Here is a 20,064-nt window from a genome sequence, read left to right on the forward strand (position 1 = left end):
GATGTGTTTGAAGCTGAGTGTATTGGTGTTAAGGAAGCCCTGTTTTGGGTGCTCGGGAGGAAAAAAAGGAAGGCAACAATGGAGCCAGACTCATTGTTAACAGTTGATGCGGTTAAAACTCACGGAGAGAACGTTTTGGAGGTTGGCCACATAATTGATCAGTGCAAATCAATGCTCCTCTTGATACCAGACGTTGGTGTCAAATATGTTCGGAAGCAAGCCAACAAGATAGCTCACGGATTAGCTAAATTGTCCTTGTAGAATTAATTACTTGAATGTTCTTATGTCTCCTCTTACACATTTGATGGAGATTTGTTCTCTTGATGCTTCTTAATGAAATATCTACTTTTCTGTAATTAATTAATCAACCGTACTTATTATATACCGTCTCGCACAGTGTTCGGGAGGGTATACTGTATGCAGCCATAGCCTCATTTTGTTTTCTTAAAAGACCCGTCTTATGTGTGCACAAATATACATATATGTGTTGTAAGTACAAAGTGATATACGTGGGTTTTAGGTACAAAATGATATACAATAATATATAAAAGTACGTAAAAGTAAAAGAATAATACTTGGCCCATTTTTTTCACATGGGACTTACCTCTCTGCCATAAGAAGTTAAGAACCATCTTCCTCCTTAATTTCTGGCCAAAAACACATGTTTATTGTCATATTCAAAATTTAGCCGCAACCTTTTTTCTTAATTACAATTAACACGAATTAAAAATTCGTTCAACCCCTTGTGATATTTGGAATCGGCACCGGAACCGAGATAGAAGCGTCGAAGGACTATTTCTGAGAGGGGAAGTGCAAAATTTTTGTACCATAACATATGATCCATATAATTTTATTCAAAATATTGGAATAAAAAATTGATAAATATGCATAAATATAAAACATAAATTGGTAACACTTTAACATGCCTGAGCGTAAAAATAACTGTATGTTATACAAATGTTGTTATGGTGATATATAAAAATATAAAATATAAGTATCAAATTGTTTAAACAATATAAATTTATTTAAGAAATAAAATTGTATATTAAAATTTAGTAAAATGAAGAACAAAAATTCTAATAAAAATTCTTATTAAATATTTAAAATCATCCCGTATAAAACTATAATAACAAATGGATGATGAGTGTTATCCTCTGCATCGTTTTTATATCTATCTTTTTCTAAAAATTTATCAAAAAAACTATTATTTTTTAATAATATTTATTTATTTAATAAAATTCAAGAATTTAAAAAGAAGTCGCTTAATTAAAACAAACAAAAAATCTATATCCAAAATGATCCATCTTAGATCCTTATTTTCTTAGCCCAACTTTTTTTATTTATACAAATAATTTTATCCATAATAAATGAACAAACAAAAAAAAATACACTAATACAGAGTTAACTCATCAGCGTAGCATTCGGTTTGAATTTGTCAAATTTCAACTGAATAAACGATAAGCTCTCCCCCTGAAAATATCCATCTTTCACACAACTACACTTTACAAATGTAAATTCAGTCAAAACACTAGTCCTACATTTACACAAACATTCAAATAAATGGGTAGAAATATGGCTACTCGTGTTGCCTTGGATGCAATTGTAGTGACACTTCTCATGTTTTTAGTAACCAAAGTTGCAAGTGATGATGCAGATCCAATCCCTTGGGATAAATTACAATTGTCTGCTTGGTTTGATAAAAATGTTGGCCCCGCCAAAGAACGTACCGGTTTAGATCCGGCCTTAGCCGTGGCGGAATCAAAGCCACCAAAAATTATCAATGTTAAGCAAGATGGAAGTGGAGATTTTAACACGATCGGTGATGCTATTAAAAGTGTTCCGAGAAACAATCCGTATCGAATTATTATCAGCATTGCTGGAGGAACTTATGTAGAGAAATTGTTAGTTGATCATTACCAGACATTTCTTACATTGTATGGAGATCCAAATGACATTCCGGTTTTATCGTATAATGGTGATGCTAAGACATATGGAACTACTCAGAGCGGGACATTGACAGTTGAAGCAACAGCTGATTATTTCATGGCTGTTAATCTCATAATTGTAGTAAGTTAACACAAATTTGTTTATATTTTTATATATCCATATTGCTCTTGAGAGACTTAAAAGCTAAAAGAATAAATTTAGTATTGCTTAAAAAAAATGTACTGACTTTTTAACACCTCTGCATTTTTTTCTATTGATCTTTGAAACGCTAGTCCTGGCTAATTCATTTGTTTGATAATTGTCTGAATTGGATAGAATACAACACCGAGGCCGGATGGACGACTTCTGGCACAGGCATTGGCGGTGAGGATGAGTGGAAAAAATGGAGCATACTACAATGTGAAAATGCACGGATATCAGGACACTTTATGTGATGATTCGGGGTACCATTTCTTCAAGGACTGTTACATTGAAGGAACTGTTGATTTTATATTTGGCAACTCCAAATCTTTATATTTGAATACAGAACTACATGTGTTGGAGGGGACGACGCCAGTAGATGTGATAACAGCACATGCAAACGAAGATCCAAATGCAGACCTTGGATTCTCATTTGTACACTGCTCTGTTACAGGAAACACTACAAAGACCTACTTGGGTAGAACCTGGAGATCACATCCTAAGGTCATTTTCTCGTTTACTGAAATGGGTGATATTGTTAATCCTTTAGGCTGGTCATCTCTAAGCAGACCACTGTACAGAAAGTGAGTTGATTTATTTTTAGTTTATATTTTTTTGGTTAAAATTAATTAGGACATCATAAATCTGGTAATGACAATAATTGATATCATCACTCACAGAACTGCATACTTTGCGGAATTCAAAAATAGAGGACCAGGAGCAACGCCAGAGCAGCGTGCAAGTTATGTGAAGAAGTTATCAGATGCTGATGCTAAACCATTTATAAGCCTTGCGCATATTAATGCATCTAGTTGGCTTCTTCCTCCTCCTAAGCTTTAAGGAATTGTTGGCGGATACATGTTCACAATGTTTGTGTTTAGGTTGATATTTTAGTTTTGCATAGCTTAAGGAATCTTTGTTTTTTTCATTTTCAACACTCCCAATGTTCAAGTGCGACATTTTATAGTTTTTGGATACTCTTATGAGCATGATCGATCTTCTGTTGTTTGGCGAGTGAGAGTACCAGCTGATTTAGTCACTGATGTTGTAATTTTCCAGTATCATGTTCAGGATTATGGAGTCACTATAGTCAGTCAGGTCACAAGTGTGGATTGATCATGTAGTTTCGTCTTAACATGTGTTATGAAGACCTATGTATCCCTATATAGGTGTCTAATTAGTATTTTAACTAATTGAAATCATATATATGATAGTTGATTCTTGATTCTCTCCTGCAATTGCGACATTATTGTTTATTATCGTGCTGAATGAAGGCTTAAGGTCTTTCACGAGTTACTTCCTTATTATTGATAAGGTTTTAGCTCATTCCCGGCTATATTTCTTAAACATGTCAGACCACTTGTGAGTTCAGAAACTGCCACTTGCAATACTCAGGTTCCTGACTTTTTATACTTTGCGTGTTGACGTCAATTCCAGTCAACTCCGTTAGTAAAAAAACTGGGGTAGAGTAGTTTGACTATCATCTTCTTCCCAGATTCATTACTACCATCTATAAACTTTTCCAGGAATTGAAACTTCAATATCTCATTCGATATCTTTTTTCCAATTAATCCAATATCTACGAACACCACCATCATCGATATACTCCATAATTGATTGCTTCTCACATTTGGGGCGGAAACATGCATTGTGCAGCAAACTTATTCTCAGTATTGCAAGTGGTAGTTTCTAAACTTCATTACCCCGAGTGGTCTGATAGGTATACTAGACGTGTACACGAAGTGCACTTTACTCTATTTTTAGGTTAATTGTGCAGCTTCAGAGTTTTATACTTGGACATAGTACCCCACTAACTAAAATAACACAGCAGTCATTACATTAAACTTAGAACGAAGATATCAAATCCTTATGTCAAGATCAGAAATATTAGGAAGCAACTCAATGCAAGTATCGGTCAAGGAAATGATTAATATCTAAAAGGGATGTGTGACACCGCCAATATCTTTTGTCATGTTGAGAAGATAAGCTAGAAAGTATAAGTAGACTAAAGTGACAAGAGCCAGTAAGATGATTTCAGCAGAGCTGATGCAGTTGGAGTTGAGATTAGTTTTAGTATATATGGATGATTTCAGCAGAGCTGATGTGGTTGGAATTAAGAATAATTTTAATTTTATATGTATTAATAGCTTGTGGATGAGAAATATCTTAAGCACAAACAACATAGGAAAGGACTAGACAAAATCCTTACTTATTCAGAAAAAGCACAACTGGGGATGGCACAAATGATAAACTACGAATTATGTCACTGAGTTTAATGCATTTGAAATGAGCACAGTCTAATATAAAGTGATACGGTATATAGATAATACACTACAGAAGAAGAAAGGGTGCTATAAACTATGAAACACACACAGTGTGGTTTAGAGTTGTGGAAGAGAAAGGTTAAAGTTCTTATTTTATGGGAAGTAATTGCATCTTATCTCCAGAACAGTAAAATCTTCAACTAGGAAAAGTGCACAAAATAAAAGAGTAAACACTACAATGTAATAAAACAATTGAGCTCCGCTAGATAAAATCAAAATCATAAATAATCATCGGCGATCCAATATGCATGTATGAATACTGAACCATGCCTCATCATAGGTATTAACGGAAAAAGGAAAGTTTGGTGATTCTAGAGACGACCATTTCTATTTTCCTGAAATTAATGTACTCTTTGAGTATTGTCAGTTAATCTAACCTCAAGGTGTTTAGAGGATGGAGTTTCTTAGTTACTCTAAAATCTCAAGATGTTAGAGAAGACCTTTTCTCACCAATTGCTCTAAGTTAGAGAATGAACATTTCTCAGTTATTCTAGAACCTCAAAATGCTAGAGAATGCCCTTTCTAATACCATGGAACCAATCTCTATAACACTCCCCCTCATCCTTTCTGATACCATGTCAATGAACCAATCCACTCCCCCTCATTCGAAAGCCCATTTATAGAAGAGTGGATCACGGGCGCCCATCTTTGGGGCATAAATTTGTCTTTCGTGTCCCTCTTAAATTGTGAGAAATATCGGGGGTAGGGATCGAACCTGGTACTCTGAGCTCTGATACCATGTTAAGGAATCAGTTACTCTAAAATCTCAAGTTGTTAAAAAATGGCCCTTTTATAGGATCTTATATTATTTTAACAAGTATCATAGAGTAATTGCGATGTTTAAAGATCAATATCCACTTAAGAACTTGTCATCAAAAAACAGCTTGACAATATATAGTTAAGATTTAATTAGGCAGCACAAAATTAGATTATCAGTACTTTTGGACAGGATAAGATTACAGTCGGAGAACTCGTAAGTACTACGTAGTATTGAATATTGATATTACATCAGAATAAAGACCAACATGATGGATTTTGTGGGATGACATTAGATTCAAATCATGATCAGTACACTGTAGTAAAAAGTGATTCAGAATAATTAGGTACTCAATAAACATTATAAGTGAATGGACATAGGCAAAAGATAATATTAATTATCTTCTAATGTTTGTACTTGACTTTAAACAAATAAACATTCTTCAGCTGTTACGCCTGTTAGCATAAAAATTTTAAAAAAAAACAGTAGAAATGTTAATGATTTGGGTAGCCCTGTTTCGTCATATGATGCTGATTAGGAACTGCTTGAAAGTTTTAAAAATATGCAACTAATTTTACACTTTCCTTTTACTGGCTTTTGAAGCCACGATGAACTCCGTGATACCCCTTGAGAATTACCTCTAAGGTCCTCGGTGTTTATGGAATACTAGCTGTTTATGTAAAGACCACTAGCTTGATTATGAAGCTATGCAATTTCATTAGTTTCGAGAGTAAGAGGCATTTAGACATTACCCACCTCCACAGGTACAGAGTAAAGATTGTTCTCGCAAAGACGTTTGCCTGGCTTGGTCATAATGCAATAACATAATATTAATTTTGTATTTACGAAGCTTATACATTTCTTAGATCTGGTTTCCAATGGTTGCTATTTCTTGAGAGAGAGGTCTTCAGGATGAAAAGTTATACTACTTGAGAGGAAAAATTGTCCTGCGACTGTTGACTGGAGAGGACATTAAATTACAAAACACCTTAGTGAGGAAGCTGCAAAACATATACTCCCTCCGTCCCAGTCAATTCTTTATGTTTGGTTTGGATACAGAAGTTAAAAAATATGTATAAACTAGTGAAAAAGAAGAAGAAAAGTGGTTGAATTGGTGAGACCCATTAATTTTTAATGTATATAAAGGAGATAGTGGAGTAAAGTTAATGTGAAAAGGGAGGAAAAGTGAGAAAATGGTGGACCCATTGACTATTTTTGATAAGTTTTGAAATGTAAAGAATTGCGTGAGACATCCAAAAATAAACAGTAAAGAAATGACATGGTGGACGGAGGGAGTATATTTTAAATAATCTTAAAAATTCCTCAACTTGGGCTAAAGTTCAAATCCTCAAATAGTCTCCAAATCTTACGCGGCCTTCACTATACCACCTAAAATCTCCTCTATTTAATCCCTAATTTACTACAAGCTTAGTGTGGTCTATCTAAAACACTTGAATTAAATTAGACAAATATGTCTTTTTCTACTTCAACCGCTTCCACATTTGTCTTTCAACAATTTCACAGCCACATTTACTCAAGAAGGTTGCTATCCGACAATCAACCTTATCAACAACAAGCTGCAGCAACTCCTCCGCTAAGCAGCTACATAGACAGTGGATCAGAAGGAAATGATTTTGACACAGATGTAGTTATGATACTCTCAGTCCTCATGTGTGCCGTAATATGCTTACTAGGCCTGAATTCTGTTATTAGGTGCACTTTAAGGTGTTCAAGGTTTGCAGCCTCTGAATCAAATGCAAGCTCCTCGACTAGTTTAGCCAATAAAGGGATCACCAAAAAGGCCCTAAAAACATTCCCCGTTGTAAAATACTCAGCTGAGCTCAAGCTACCTGGATTGGGTGCAGAGTGCGTTATATGCCTCTCAGAGTTTACTCCTAAACAGCATGTCAAACTCTTGCCAAAGTGCAACCATGGCTTTCATGTCAAATGCATCGATAGGTGGCTCACTTCCCATTCATCCTGCCCCATTTGTAGAAACTGTCTATTTCAGACATTTCAGAAAATCGTGGGTTGCAGCATACCTAACACATCACAACCTACTCCGCTGCACCAAGAAAGTATCAGTATCACATTTCCACCTTCAGAGGTTGATGATGTAGTACATAATTATCAAACACAAGTGTTAGGTAATATTTAGTTCATTGTGTTATGTACTCACCATTATTGTTCTTTGTAGATATTAAAAACCTAAGCTTTCAATTTCTTGGGATAACGGTTCAACTCTACATTTGTTCAAAATTATAAGGTCCCACTGGTTTTCCGTTCAACAGCAAACTTGCAAAAAATTGTAAGATCCCAGTGTCGTCGGATTCTCTGAATTGAAGCAAATTTTGCAGGCGAATGTCTTTAGATTTTTTAATATACCAGGCATCCACATTATACAATGTACAAGACTAGCTACAGGTAAAAAAATTAGATGAAATCTTGAGCAAGTGAACATGTCGTACATAAAATAAGTAATTATTTAATCACACATGTATTCGTAATGAGAAGCAGAGTTATATATAATCATAAAATTTGTGTTAGTCTTAAATATATTTGTTTTACTATTTCAGAATGTCAAGGGTAATTCTTGTTCAGAGCACACTGCACATACACTATGTCGTGGTATTCAGCAAGGACTCGACCCTTGAAAAAAAAAATCATCCCAGCCTTTTTAAAAAAAATCCACAGTCAATTGTGCCCCAGAATTATCAGAGAACAACACAATGCAAGTAAGGTTATGAAAATGATGAAAGTAAAAGGAGATCAGTGATAGCACAAGTTTATATTTTTCATGACGTGAAGATGAAGTGCATCAGGATAAAAATGACAAGAGATCTAGCTAGTACGATGATTTCAGCAGAGTGATTTAAGGTTTAGCTGATGTGGTTAGAATTAAGACTGGTATTAAAATCATGTGGATGAAAAATATCTGAAGCACAAACAACTAATCAAGGTGGAAAAGGAGTAGATGAGTGCTACTTAAACTTTAACTAAACTTGAAAGGACAAATAAATCACAACTGGGAATAGAACAGCTATTCGTAAACTACACATATGTTGTCACTGAGTTTGTTAATTTGTTATGAGAATAAGTATCCAACAAAAGATCTGTTCGAAGCAGACCTGGACTCTCTAAGGGGATAATGAGGTGCAACAAAATTTAAAAACAAAAGGTGATTAGAAAAATATAATGACGTGTATGGTCTAGTTTAAAAGAGTTTATATTATGGGATGATGGCTAAGTATAGCTAAGGTTGTTGCACATACAATATGATTAGTGCCTTCTTCTTCGCTAAGAGCTCGGATTAGGGAGGGGACAGTTATCCCACCCCCCGATTGTTTAAATTCAATATTTTGTGTGTCTGTCCCGTTGTCTTGTATGTTGTCCACTATACAAGTGTCGTATTAATCCAAATAAGCCTCCTTCTTAACACATAATCCAAATATAGAAGTGTTGAATATAGTATATTTTTCAGAAGTAATCGTCAGAGATCCAATGTATAAATAATGCCTCATCATAAGTATATACAGGACTTCATTCAAGATCCATTTTTAGATGTGTGGTGTTTCTGGTAAACATAATCCATCCCTCTCCAACCTTGACCTTCCGATTTAATTAGTGTTGTCCAGCAGAGGAGATAAAGAGCTGAACTTGAAAACAAAAAGAAAGGCAGAGCTAGATTTATCGTAGTCTATCCATATTTCCACGTATGTAACCCACTCCAGAGAGATGCTTCCACCCCTGCAACTCCTGAGGTATGCTTCCACCCCTGCGACTGACTTTTAATCTTTATTAATAATATCCAACTTCCTAGGAATCAATTTACTTTTTGAGTATTTTAGAAATTTGTGATGTCAAAAAGATCGACCATCAAAAACAACTTGTCTAATTCTCTAGTAGCAGATAATTCATGTAGATCTAATATATAATTAACATTTAATTAGGAACCACGAAACTGGATCATCACTTTTGGACAGGATTAGATTACAGTCAGACTACTAATTGTGAGTACAACAAAATAAAGACCAAACACATGGATTTTGTGGCATCACATTAGTATGAAATCATGATGAAGAAAGATTAGTAAGGTACAGTAAAAAGCGATTAAGATTAGTTAGGTACTGAAGAAACGGATAAGTGTTTGGCACATAGACAAAAAAGGTAATATATTGATTATGTTCTAATATCATAGTTGCACCTTTAGAGGCGGAGGCCTGAGGGTGTAATACGTATTTATCAAACATAAGTATTAAGCTCATTTTATCACCATATTTGATTTTTAAAGATACTTAGAACTAGGCTTTGAATTCTTTGGGGGGCAACAGAGTGTTGTTTAGTTCCTAGGAAGAAGCATTGTTTGATTGTAGTTTAGTTCCTAGAAAGAAGTACTGTCTCCATTCAGCCATATTGTGCTCTGAATTATCTTTCAAGGCCAAATTACACTCAACAACGTCTCACAAATTCTAATTTACCTCATATAATTTTTAGTAAAAAAAATAGAGGGTACGCCTTCGCCCGTACATCACATATACAACATACAAGATTGCGAGAAGCTTCTCATTCTAGACCCTTTTTAAATTCTTTGTAGGTCAATTATGTAAACAAAGCACAAGTGGTTGAAAGAAAGATTACATTTTATATTAGTATTACTCCTAATATCTTGTGGATGAAAAATATCTTAAGCACAAACAAGGTGGAAAGGGTCATCTGGGAAGGACCAAAAGCGCACAACAGGAGAAACCACAAATATTGATTCACTGATTAGTTTTTACAAGTTTTCATATCTCAAAATGTATCTATGTCTGCAACCATCTCAAAAGATTTGTTTCAGTAACATCCTCATCTTCCTCGAATCTAATCAATATTTTAGAGTAATTGAGGGGTGGAAAATATCAAGATTAATATCACAACTTTTCATCAAAAACCAACTTGCCAACTTCTTTAATAGCAGATAATTTATGTACATCCAATTTAAAACTAAAGTTTTCATTAGGAACCACAAAATTACAACTTTTAGGCAAGATCAGATTTCTTATTAGAACACTTGGTGGAGGAACAAAGTGGTGAACATATGTTTTATATTAAAAATAACTCAAGTTGGCTTCAAATTTAAAATCCTACAGTTCTTAAGATTTCTTGATTGTTTATGTAGTAAATCAGCCTTTTCTGGATATCCCTATCAAACTCTCCTCTATATAATCCTCAATTTACAATAAGCTCCAAGTGGTCTATCAAACACTCTTGCATACTACAAACATGTCTTTCTCTACTACAACAGCTGTCACAGTTGTCTTTCAACAACTACACCGCAACATTAAATCTAGAAGGTTACTATTACACACTCCTCTTAATGAACAACAGGTTGCAGCAACTCCTCCACTAAGTGGCAACATGTATGGTGCATCAGAACTTTATCCAAGAGATAGCAGCTTCGAAGCACGTGTTGCAATGATAGTCTCAATTCTATTCTGTGCCTTGATTTGCTCAGTGGTCCTGAATGCAATATACAGGTGCGCCTTTCGGTGTTCAACTTTGCCAAACTCTGAGTCAAGTGAAAGCTCCTTAGCTCAAACATCCAATTCAGGGATTAACAAGAAGGCCCTCAAAACTTTCCCAATCGTAAATTACTCAGCTGACATGAAGCTACCTGGATTAGATTCTGAGTGTGTAGTATGCCTATCTGAGTTTGCTCCTGGCGAGCGTGTAAAAGTTTTGCCCAAGTGCAACCATGGATTTCACATAAAATGCATCGACAGATGGCTCAAGTCCCATTCGTCCTGTCCTACTTGTAGACACTGCCTGATTCAGACATGTGAGAAAATAGTCAGTTGCAGCATGCCTAACACATTACTGCAAACTGCACCACACCAACAAGTTATAAATGTCAGAATAGCACCTTTAGGACCTGAGGGTGTAATAAATGGTGTTAAATAATTCTTAGTTCATCGTGTTGTATGCTCCCCCAAAATTTATCTTTGAATCCATGGGTGGCAACAGCAGGGTCAGTTCGTAGTTTAGTCCCCAGAAAGGAATTAATGTACTCAATTTTATACATAATTGTACAAAAATTTAAGTGTGTTTCCCATAAGTGCCTTGAGCCACCTTCTAGGCTTCTACAGACTCCATCAAATTCAATTTCAGAAAGCGCTGCACACCAAGACCAAGTAACAAGGTTTCAATATATGTAGCATTAAATCAATATATATCTCCAAGCTTTAATCAATCACTTTAAAAGAATTACTGCATACCGAAGGCAATATCTGCAATAGCAAAAGATTATAATGCTAGTTTTGAAGAAATTACAAAAGAAAATATTCCAGACCTGTGCAGCATAATATTTTCACTCTAACTATAAAGTAAAGATGCACGCGTACCTCTCAGCTCACAAGATATTGGACATGTATAAAAAAATTCTTGTAGATCCTATTTATAAATAAGATAAGATTAGGAACCACAAAATTAGGTTATCACTTTCTGGACAATATTAGATTACAGACGGCGTAACCAAGGAAGGGGGCTAACCTACGCTTTTATCCCTGCTTATATCCCTGGTTGAACTAAAAAAATTAGGTAGAGAATTTTTTTCAATCCCCGATTTTTTGTTAAAGATCACTAAAAAGAAATCTAAAACCCCGGCTAACATCCAAAACTAAGCAACACTTCATTTTAGCCCCGACTATTTCAGAATTTTAGTTCCACAGGCGACCATTGAGGCCAGGGGCCGAGGTTCTCTTTTTTAAGCATGCCTGCCAACATACTTTGGAATTTCATTTGATTATGTTTTATTTTGCATCTATATGCAACTCCAGTGATAAGGGTCAACATAGTGTTTTCCAGTACCTTACAAATTTTAATTTTCTCATTAGTTTGTAGATATAATGAATCACAAAAAACTAGGATACTTGTACACTCATCTTTTGCTGATCTATTTCAGTTTCATAGATAAAAAATGGCTCAGATCGACAAGAAGGTAACTGCCTCTTTTAGGGTCTACTAGTATAACAGGATAACAAATCGTACTGATAACTAAGTGATTAACCATAATGTTTCTATTCAACCTCAAACACGAAAATAATCCTGTAATCTTTGCAGATTGTATATACATCTATTCATATTTAAATGAAGATCAAATATTACAAAAGAAATCTGCAGAGACACGGAATTTTTGAAATGCTGAACATTAATAGAGAAGCAATCACTGCATGTATATATGTTGGTAATTACAGAGAGACTGCAATAGTAATTGATTCACAACAACATTATGCAGATTAAACTAACTGTCTTGTATTGAGAGTAGCGCCTAAGCAACATGTATGTAAAATGTAACTAAAACCTAAGCAACACCTAGCACAACTAAGCAATTAACACCCAACCTTTATGTAAAATTTCTAAAAATCATAGTACAATTTCCTTCTCTAGGATTTGTCTACACATTCTGAAACAGCAGCAGCTTTGCAGACAGGGCAACTATTATTCTGCTGCAACCACTTCTTAATACATTCAACGTGATATTCATGTCGACAATGAAGACCTCCAATAAGTTGATCGTTTTCATACTCGCCCTGGCAAATAACGCATATGTCAGGTTCTTCATCCACCCGTTTAGCTGTAGCATCATAAGTTCTTGTTTTTAGATGTTTCATAATTGTTTCCTCCGATAATGCAGGTAAAGAATTTCGGACGTCATCATAAAGTCCATCAAGTATAAACGCGCCAAGAATCTAAAGACCACCATACAAAAGTTTTCTATGAGTGCATTTTAATAAATACCATTCTTAGAAGGCATTAAAAATAAGTTAACGAAACAGAAAGAATAGGTAAAGGATTAAAAAAAGGAGAAGATGATGAAGTTTGATTACCTGATCATGAAGGTGAAGCGGAATGGGAAAGAAAGCAACAAGAATAGAGGGATGATCTGCTTGCGATGGGGAGGATGGCATCGTGAAGTTGGTGTCAGCCATTAGTATTGTAATGCAGAAACTTGTAATATGTGCAACTCCAAAACAAATTTGTGATATGAAATAATTGCAATTGATATTTGTTAGTCGATTATTATTAGCTTTCGCTAGACTTCTTTCATTTCCTAATTTGCTTGCGTAATATATATTAATTAACACATCATTAATATGCTTCATCATTATTATTATATACTTTATATATACATTAATGTAAATGTAAAATTTATTTAACTATATCATTATTTGTTAAAATCTATTAATTATGGATACATATTTATACATACATGTACACACACGGATATGTATATATAGACACACACGTGCACATGTACTTATTTGAATCGGGATAAAGGGCGAAACTTGAATGAATACTCGGTCAAAATACTAACTTTTACTAATCAATCACATTTTTGACACACAAAATAATTTCAACCAAATTTATAATACATACACATAAAAAAATCTTAAAAAATCAATGAATTATACATATTTTTATGTACGTGTATAATTTAATAATATTTATTTCACATTTAGTCCCTCAATGAACGTATCATTTATACTTATTTTTTAAAATCTTACTGAAATATCAAAATTACTTATTTTGATTTATATTTATGTTTTAGCACTAGGTCCATATATATATACTAGCCTAAAACATGTGCGATACACGTATTATTTTAAATATTACATAATTTTTTTGAATTTAATTTGAAGTAAAAATTTTAAGTTATGGAACTTATTTATTTGAAATTTTAATAATATCATTTGATAATACTTATTAATATACATATTTAATATACACATAGGTGTATAAGTTAGTGATACAACAGTTTTAAAAAATAATATAATAATTGAAATTTATATTTTTATTGATGTTTGTAGGTGTGTTAACGAAAGATTATTATATTTAATTTAAAGATAAATTTTAGCTAAGATCAATAGTATATGAATTGCCATTAGTGTTTTAACCGACCAAATCCAACTAACTATATTCAGATTTATGCTATTTTCATATGTTTAAACCCGAATCAATGGTAAAATTTTATGTGTCAATGGCAAAAAAATTATGTTAGTTTGAGGCCCGTTATATCAATCAAATACAGCTAATTATACTTACTATTTTATTTAATTTTATTTTAGGCAGGGGTGATTATTATTTTAGACCAGTGTTGTAAAAATCAGTAATCGGATCCAATCGGTTTAGGACACCGATTAGCGATTAATCGGTAAATCGGGGATTAATCGGACCGATTAATCGGAGCTATAAATCGGAGACATTTTTAATATTATTTATATGTTATATATAAATATACTAAGATTGTTGTCTTGTATAGAATTTGGGCTGACCTGAATATGGCCCATAGGCTTGCTAGGCCCATGTCACTAAAACAAATACTTTATCAAGGTTGAGAGGGATATTAGGTTTTGGTATAACTTTTACAGGCGCCGCTAACCATCTCATATTCTATTCATCTTCTTCTTTCATAGCCTTCTATCATCATCAGTTATACTCCTCTCTGAGTCTCGTGTAACAAAAACATCTATTATTACCTCTCAAAACCACAACTTAGATTCATTTTTAACATAATCTCACTACTCCATATCATACCCCATATCATACTCGTATCATTAAACTCAAAGACACACACATATATATATGTATGTATGTATATATCAGATACACATAATCAGCGTTTAATTTGTGTTGTTTGATTATTAAGCTTCGAAGATTTGACCAGATGCGATCCAATTTTTCAATTTTTACCCGATTTTAATCGGATTTTGACCGGATTTTTTCAAAAACGTTTTTCCGGCCGATTTTGCAGAAAAAAATCATTGGCCTGCCGATTGCCGATTAATCGACCGATTAATCGTCAAAATCGGCGATTTTTACAACACTGTTTTAGACCGAATGAATAATATGTATTATTTTATTTAGTTTGATGACATTATATCGACTCCACGATTTCTATTCAAATTTTTATTTTGTTATAGTCCGGTCCGATAATATAATGTTTTTAGCGAGATCAATAATATTTATTATTTTATTTTAGCCCGATTCTTCAAATCCAACTAACTATATATTTTTTTATTTTTTATTAAAATTGGATCAATATTATAATTTTGTTTAGCCCGGCCGAGTGGATTTTGTATATTATTTTGTTTTAACGAAAATCATTAGATATATTATAATTCTATTATGAATATCTATTGATGAGAGTGTTTTATTTTAAATATTACTATAATTACGGGTGACCAGAGCGACTACCAACCAAACTTTCAATGTTTCGTTTTTAATATAATAGTATAGATTTTGTCAATAATAATAATAATAATAATAATAATAATAATAATAATAACAATAATAATAATAATAAATATATCATCCACTAACTATACGTGAGAAACATATCAAACATAAATCTAATTTGAATTAAGTATTTTTTGATGTTTTTGTAAAATTTAAAATTCTAAATATTAACACTTATAATTCACTTATTTATATTACTAATTTGATAAATAATAATGTGTGAGTTAGATGGCAACTGAAAAAATATGTACCGAGCATACATATATGCATTGAGCTATTTATACCTATAATTAGATAAGTTATATGTGTTATTGTCATACTTTAACTATTATATTTTTATGATACAAATAAATTCAAATTCAGACAAAGATTAAGGAACTTTCATGTATATAAGTATAATACAAATTTGTATTGACATTTGGCACTGAGTATTGTATAACTAAACAATCATAATTTCAACACAAATACACGAAATATTTTTTTATCACATTTCTAACGTACAAACAAATAATTTAATTATGAACAAATTAATATTTTATACATATTTAGAGAATACTCATGCATCACATTGGCTAAAGTTTGTGTTATGTATAAGTAATCGACCTCCAAGATAACTTGTTATTATTTTCCCTATCGTCCATAGTGAGTTATGTACCATTCTATTTCTTAAGTGTTTTTTCTTTGAAATGTATGGAAGAAAATGAACGTAGACACACATATAATTTTTGGCTTATAGCTTTAATTAAACATATGATCATGCTGGTTTATATTGGTGTTTGGCAGCGTCCTTACACGTCACAACTTAAAATAATGATATCGACTGAAACAAATAATCTTAGTAATATTTTTGTATTTAATTCAAATGAAACCAGAAGGAGTCTAGCATGTTCAAAACTATGTAATTGTTAATATTGAATGAGGGATGTGAAAAGTTACTAAGGTCAATAATAAATTTTTAAATAACAATCAAAAATAAAATTATAAGCATACAAACTACTATATTCAGCAGTATTTCAAACAACCACAAACATTTTTACAACAACCCCCAATGATCACCCTTAACAGTGGACAACAATATATATCACAAACAATTATAAAACAACCTCATGGATCGTCATTAGCAGTGGACAACAAGAAATACTACTTTCAGCCTCTATTGTTTCAGCTTAATGTCAAAATTTCAAGAATACGTTCAACCCAAGTATCACCACATTCCAACAATAAGTCATATACACAAACAAATACGTCCTCAATCCACCGGGCAACGACATGAATATACTGTGAATAATTGCAGTTAAAACAAATATTCGTAACAACATTGCAACCACAACACAAATACTCATGCTCATATACACAAATAAATACATCATTTATCTATCAGACAATAATATAAATATACCGTTAACAATTACAGTTGGAAAATAAAATTCGATTGACGCAATATAGAGCATGCTCGTGCAACATGGGGGTTTGATGAGCAATTAAATTAATATAACGATTATACCCCTACATTAATATTTATATAATATTTATTTCACCTCATCGTTTATTTATTAAAAATTATTAATTGTTGTATATTTAATATGTGCATAAATACATGAATATATGCATGCATACATACATACAATAAATGTATACATATATAAATTAATACATGCATACACACATAGATACATACATACATACATACATACATACATACATACATACATACATACATACATACATACATACATAGATGCATACATGCATGCATACATATATACGTACACACACAGGCATACATAAATAGATACATACTCATATATATTTTTATTTGTCATCAATTTAACATCGTCCTTCAATATAATGAAATGACCAAATATTATATTAAATTATATGAAATAAAAAATAAAATAAACTATTTAGACAAATATGTACCATTTATACTTCACTATTAATAATTATGTGACATATATCATATATTCTCGTCGTCTCGTAGGTTGTTAACATCGTTAAGTGGGTTTGTTGAGCAAATTAATTCATATAACAATTATACCTGTACATTAATATCTATATAATATTTAATTCACCTCAACATTCATTTATTTAAAATTATCAATTGTTGTATAATTAATATGTGTATATATACATACAATAATATATATATATATATAAATTAACATAGGGACATACACACATATATACATACATACATACATACATACTTGTATATTTTTATTTGTCATCAATCTAATATCATCCTCCAACATAATGAAATGACGAAATATTATATTAAATTTAATGAAATAAAAAATAAAATAAATTATTTATACAGATATGTACGATTTATACTTCACTATTAATCATTCTATGACATATATCATATATTCCCACCGTCCCATAGGTTATTAATATCGTTCTTAGATACAGAGATTAAAAAAATGAATTATGTTGAAGAAAAATTAAGAAAGCGGGGGTAATTTTGGAGCCATTTTAAATAAAATATGTCAGGTTAGAAAATATTCATAATCTGTTGGAACATCCCAAAATAAAAATCTATTGGGACAGAGAGTATCATATGTCATTTGTAAACTTACAATACTGATGTCAATTGCATATATAGTATGACTCATCAATTACATTTTTAACACATAAACACATTAAATGTTTAAATAAATTAATAATTATTTATATTTAAAGTGATTGATATACATCTGTTAGATATTGAATGCTAAGAATATAACACAGAGGAAGGGTGAATCTGTTTCTTGAATAATTTTATCTTTTTAAAACTTATTTGAATTTTGGTGAACAAAGCAGTTAGCAATTTGTAGAGATACTGAAGTAAACATAAATAACACAAACACGCAATATCAAAAACTCACTTAATTTTATTAATTAAGTTTGTCTTGCTACAAAATCCGTGTTCGTGTAAATTAAGAACTCAGCTTCTATCTTGAGAGAATACAAGAAAATCTAGATCTGTTTGTTTGTTTATGAACTAAGGACCTGTGCATGCTTTATAAACTAGTAGCACGGGTTTACAAAACTTGCACTAAAATGTACTAAACCAATTTTTAAAGCAACCTTGTCTATTTTCTTTTCCGATTTTAGCAAATCTGTACAGAATCTTGCAGGTTGTTAGGTCCAAAAGATACATACAGATGGGGGGTGAATGTATGTTTTTCATTTTTATCTGTTTAATGCAGCGGAATATCAAAACTAAAATAAAATAAACAAACAAAGAGATTCTGGGTAAATATTCTTTTATTCAAAAGTATAAATATCCGGAGGGTTTGCTTACAACTCCAAATACAAAGATTCGAAGTTACAAATATAAAAAGAACCAAAGCAATAAGCTATAAATCTAGGATTCTTCTTATCACTCTAAAAATCTAAAACTCTTATCAAATGATATTAAATACAATCAAAGAAGCTTTAAATAATGAGTGTTACAAGTATGTAAGGCTTTAAATGTGTTGAATACTTGACTGAAATAAAAAAAATTAAAGTTTTGTTTTGTTTCCTTATTTTTACCAAATATAAGTGTAATTAATTATATAGAACCAGTCAAAATTTTAATTTTCTTTTCCCGTTGCTTTCTTCTGCTTCCCTGCCGTTAGGCTGTTACAAAACAGGTCATAAATTGCAATTACTTTGTGTTAATATAGATGACCAGTTATTACTTTTTAGAAACTATAAAAGAGAGGGTTTGTATGCTCCTAAAAAACACAGAACTAAAAATCAGTTTTACATCCACTCTGTTCTTATCTATATTCACACAATAGAGGTTTTCTCCTCCAATTTTAATATACACACTTTTGTTCACTTACACCGTCCTTGTTCTCTCATCTTCAATTATATATATACACATCTGTCTACATACATAAATAATCAAGGTTTGTAATTTATAATTGGGTAATTTGGGTGTGTTATTTGGAGCAACGGACAATCATTGTTGTATCCTTAATCGTTCGTGCACGAAAAAGGAAGAGCTGATTTGGGTGTTATACCGCTAAGGAGTTGCCATAAATCCTTGCACGAGAAGGGGCACGATTCCTTAGGGCAATGTTTTCACATGCCTCACCAGGCCACTCTCTAAACCTTTTTCATTTTAATTTACTTTATGTTATTGCCTGTAATGTGCTTGTTTATTTGCTTGTTTAAACCAATATTGTCTTGCAATACATTGATTCTGAAAATTTATACAACAATCTAAGGAATCGAGATAATTTAGTTGCGTGACCATCTTGTTTTAATTGGTTAATCAAGCAAGTTAATAGGCCAAGTATTTGCTTGTGAAAATAAATTAGTAGTAGTTGCCTGGTGTCCCATTTGTATAGATTTTGAAAGAAAAATCAGCTGGCAATATGTAATTTTATTTCCGGGCCTGAGTTTATGCATAGTACATTTTTAATTGTCTGGTGCTTTGATTTCTTACCTGGTGTACTATAATATTGGTGGACAACTTGTTTGGTATACTAGTTGGCTGGTTTTTGAGCTTATTATTGCTATATATTTTTCTGTTACCCAAATAATCTGCTACAATTTTTTGACGTATAGTAAATTTATTAAATCACAGTTGATAAATTTATTTCT

General features: G+C 32.2%; 3 protein-coding genes across 4 annotated transcripts; all 3 read left to right on the plus strand.

Moving 5' to 3' along the window:
- Positions 1-1,511: 1,511 nt before the first annotated feature.
- Positions 1,512-3,352, plus strand: LOC141710741 (pectinesterase 1-like). The gene is made up of 3 exons (XM_074513275.1): positions 1,512-2,067; positions 2,263-2,711; positions 2,808-3,352. The coding sequence occupies exons 1-3, from the start codon at positions 1,561-1,563 to the stop codon at positions 2,965-2,967; spliced, it is 1,116 nt and encodes a 371-aa protein (XP_074369376.1). The 5' UTR covers positions 1,512-1,560; the 3' UTR covers positions 2,968-3,352.
- Positions 3,353-6,575: 3,223 nt separating this feature from the next.
- On the plus strand, positions 6,576-7,475 carry LOC141710742 (RING-H2 finger protein ATL78-like). Its single transcript, XM_074513276.1, has one exon. It carries the CDS (start codon positions 6,680-6,682, stop codon positions 7,364-7,366), a length of 687 nt encoding a protein of 228 aa, XP_074369377.1. The 5' UTR covers positions 6,576-6,679; the 3' UTR covers positions 7,367-7,475.
- A 1,021-nt stretch (positions 7,476-8,496) lies between these two features.
- On the plus strand, positions 8,497-11,275 carry LOC141712355 (RING-H2 finger protein ATL78-like). Of its 2 annotated transcripts, none has more exons than XM_074515266.1 (2): positions 8,497-8,969; positions 9,803-11,275. In XM_074515266.1, exon 2 carries the CDS (start codon positions 10,471-10,473, stop codon positions 11,146-11,148), a length of 678 nt encoding a protein of 225 aa, XP_074371367.1. In that variant the 5' UTR covers positions 8,497-8,969; positions 9,803-10,470; the 3' UTR covers positions 11,149-11,275. The 2 variants fall into 2 exon arrangements, with proteins under 2 accessions (XP_074371367.1, XP_074371368.1); XM_074515267.1 differs by having other exon boundaries at positions 10,576-11,273.
- The last annotated feature ends 8,789 nt before the right edge of the window (positions 11,276-20,064 follow it).

Source organism: Apium graveolens, chromosome 3, assembly GCF_009905375.1.
Source record: "Apium graveolens cultivar Ventura chromosome 3, ASM990537v1, whole genome shotgun sequence".
Lineage (NCBI taxonomy): Eukaryota > Viridiplantae > Streptophyta > Magnoliopsida > Apiales > Apiaceae > Apium > Apium graveolens.

Bases quoted from the DNA above. Each gene is read 5' to 3' on its own strand.
- LOC141712355 (XM_074515266.1), top strand. From the start codon at position 10,471: ATGTCTTTCTCTACTACAACAGCTGTCACAGTTGTCTTTCAACAACTA.
- LOC141710742 (XM_074513276.1), top strand. From the start codon at position 6,680: ATGTCTTTTTCTACTTCAACCGCTTCCACATTTGTCTTTCAACAATTT.
- LOC141710741 (XM_074513275.1), top strand. From the start codon at position 1,561: ATGGGTAGAAATATGGCTACTCGTGTTGCCTTGGATGCAATTGTAGTG. The intron at 2,068-2,262 runs GTAAGTTAACAC...TGAATTGGATAG, and splicing joins CTGTTAATCTCATAATTGTA to AATACAACACCGAGGCCGGA. The intron at 2,712-2,807 runs GTGAGTTGATTT...CATCACTCACAG, and splicing joins AGCAGACCACTGTACAGAAA to AACTGCATACTTTGCGGAAT.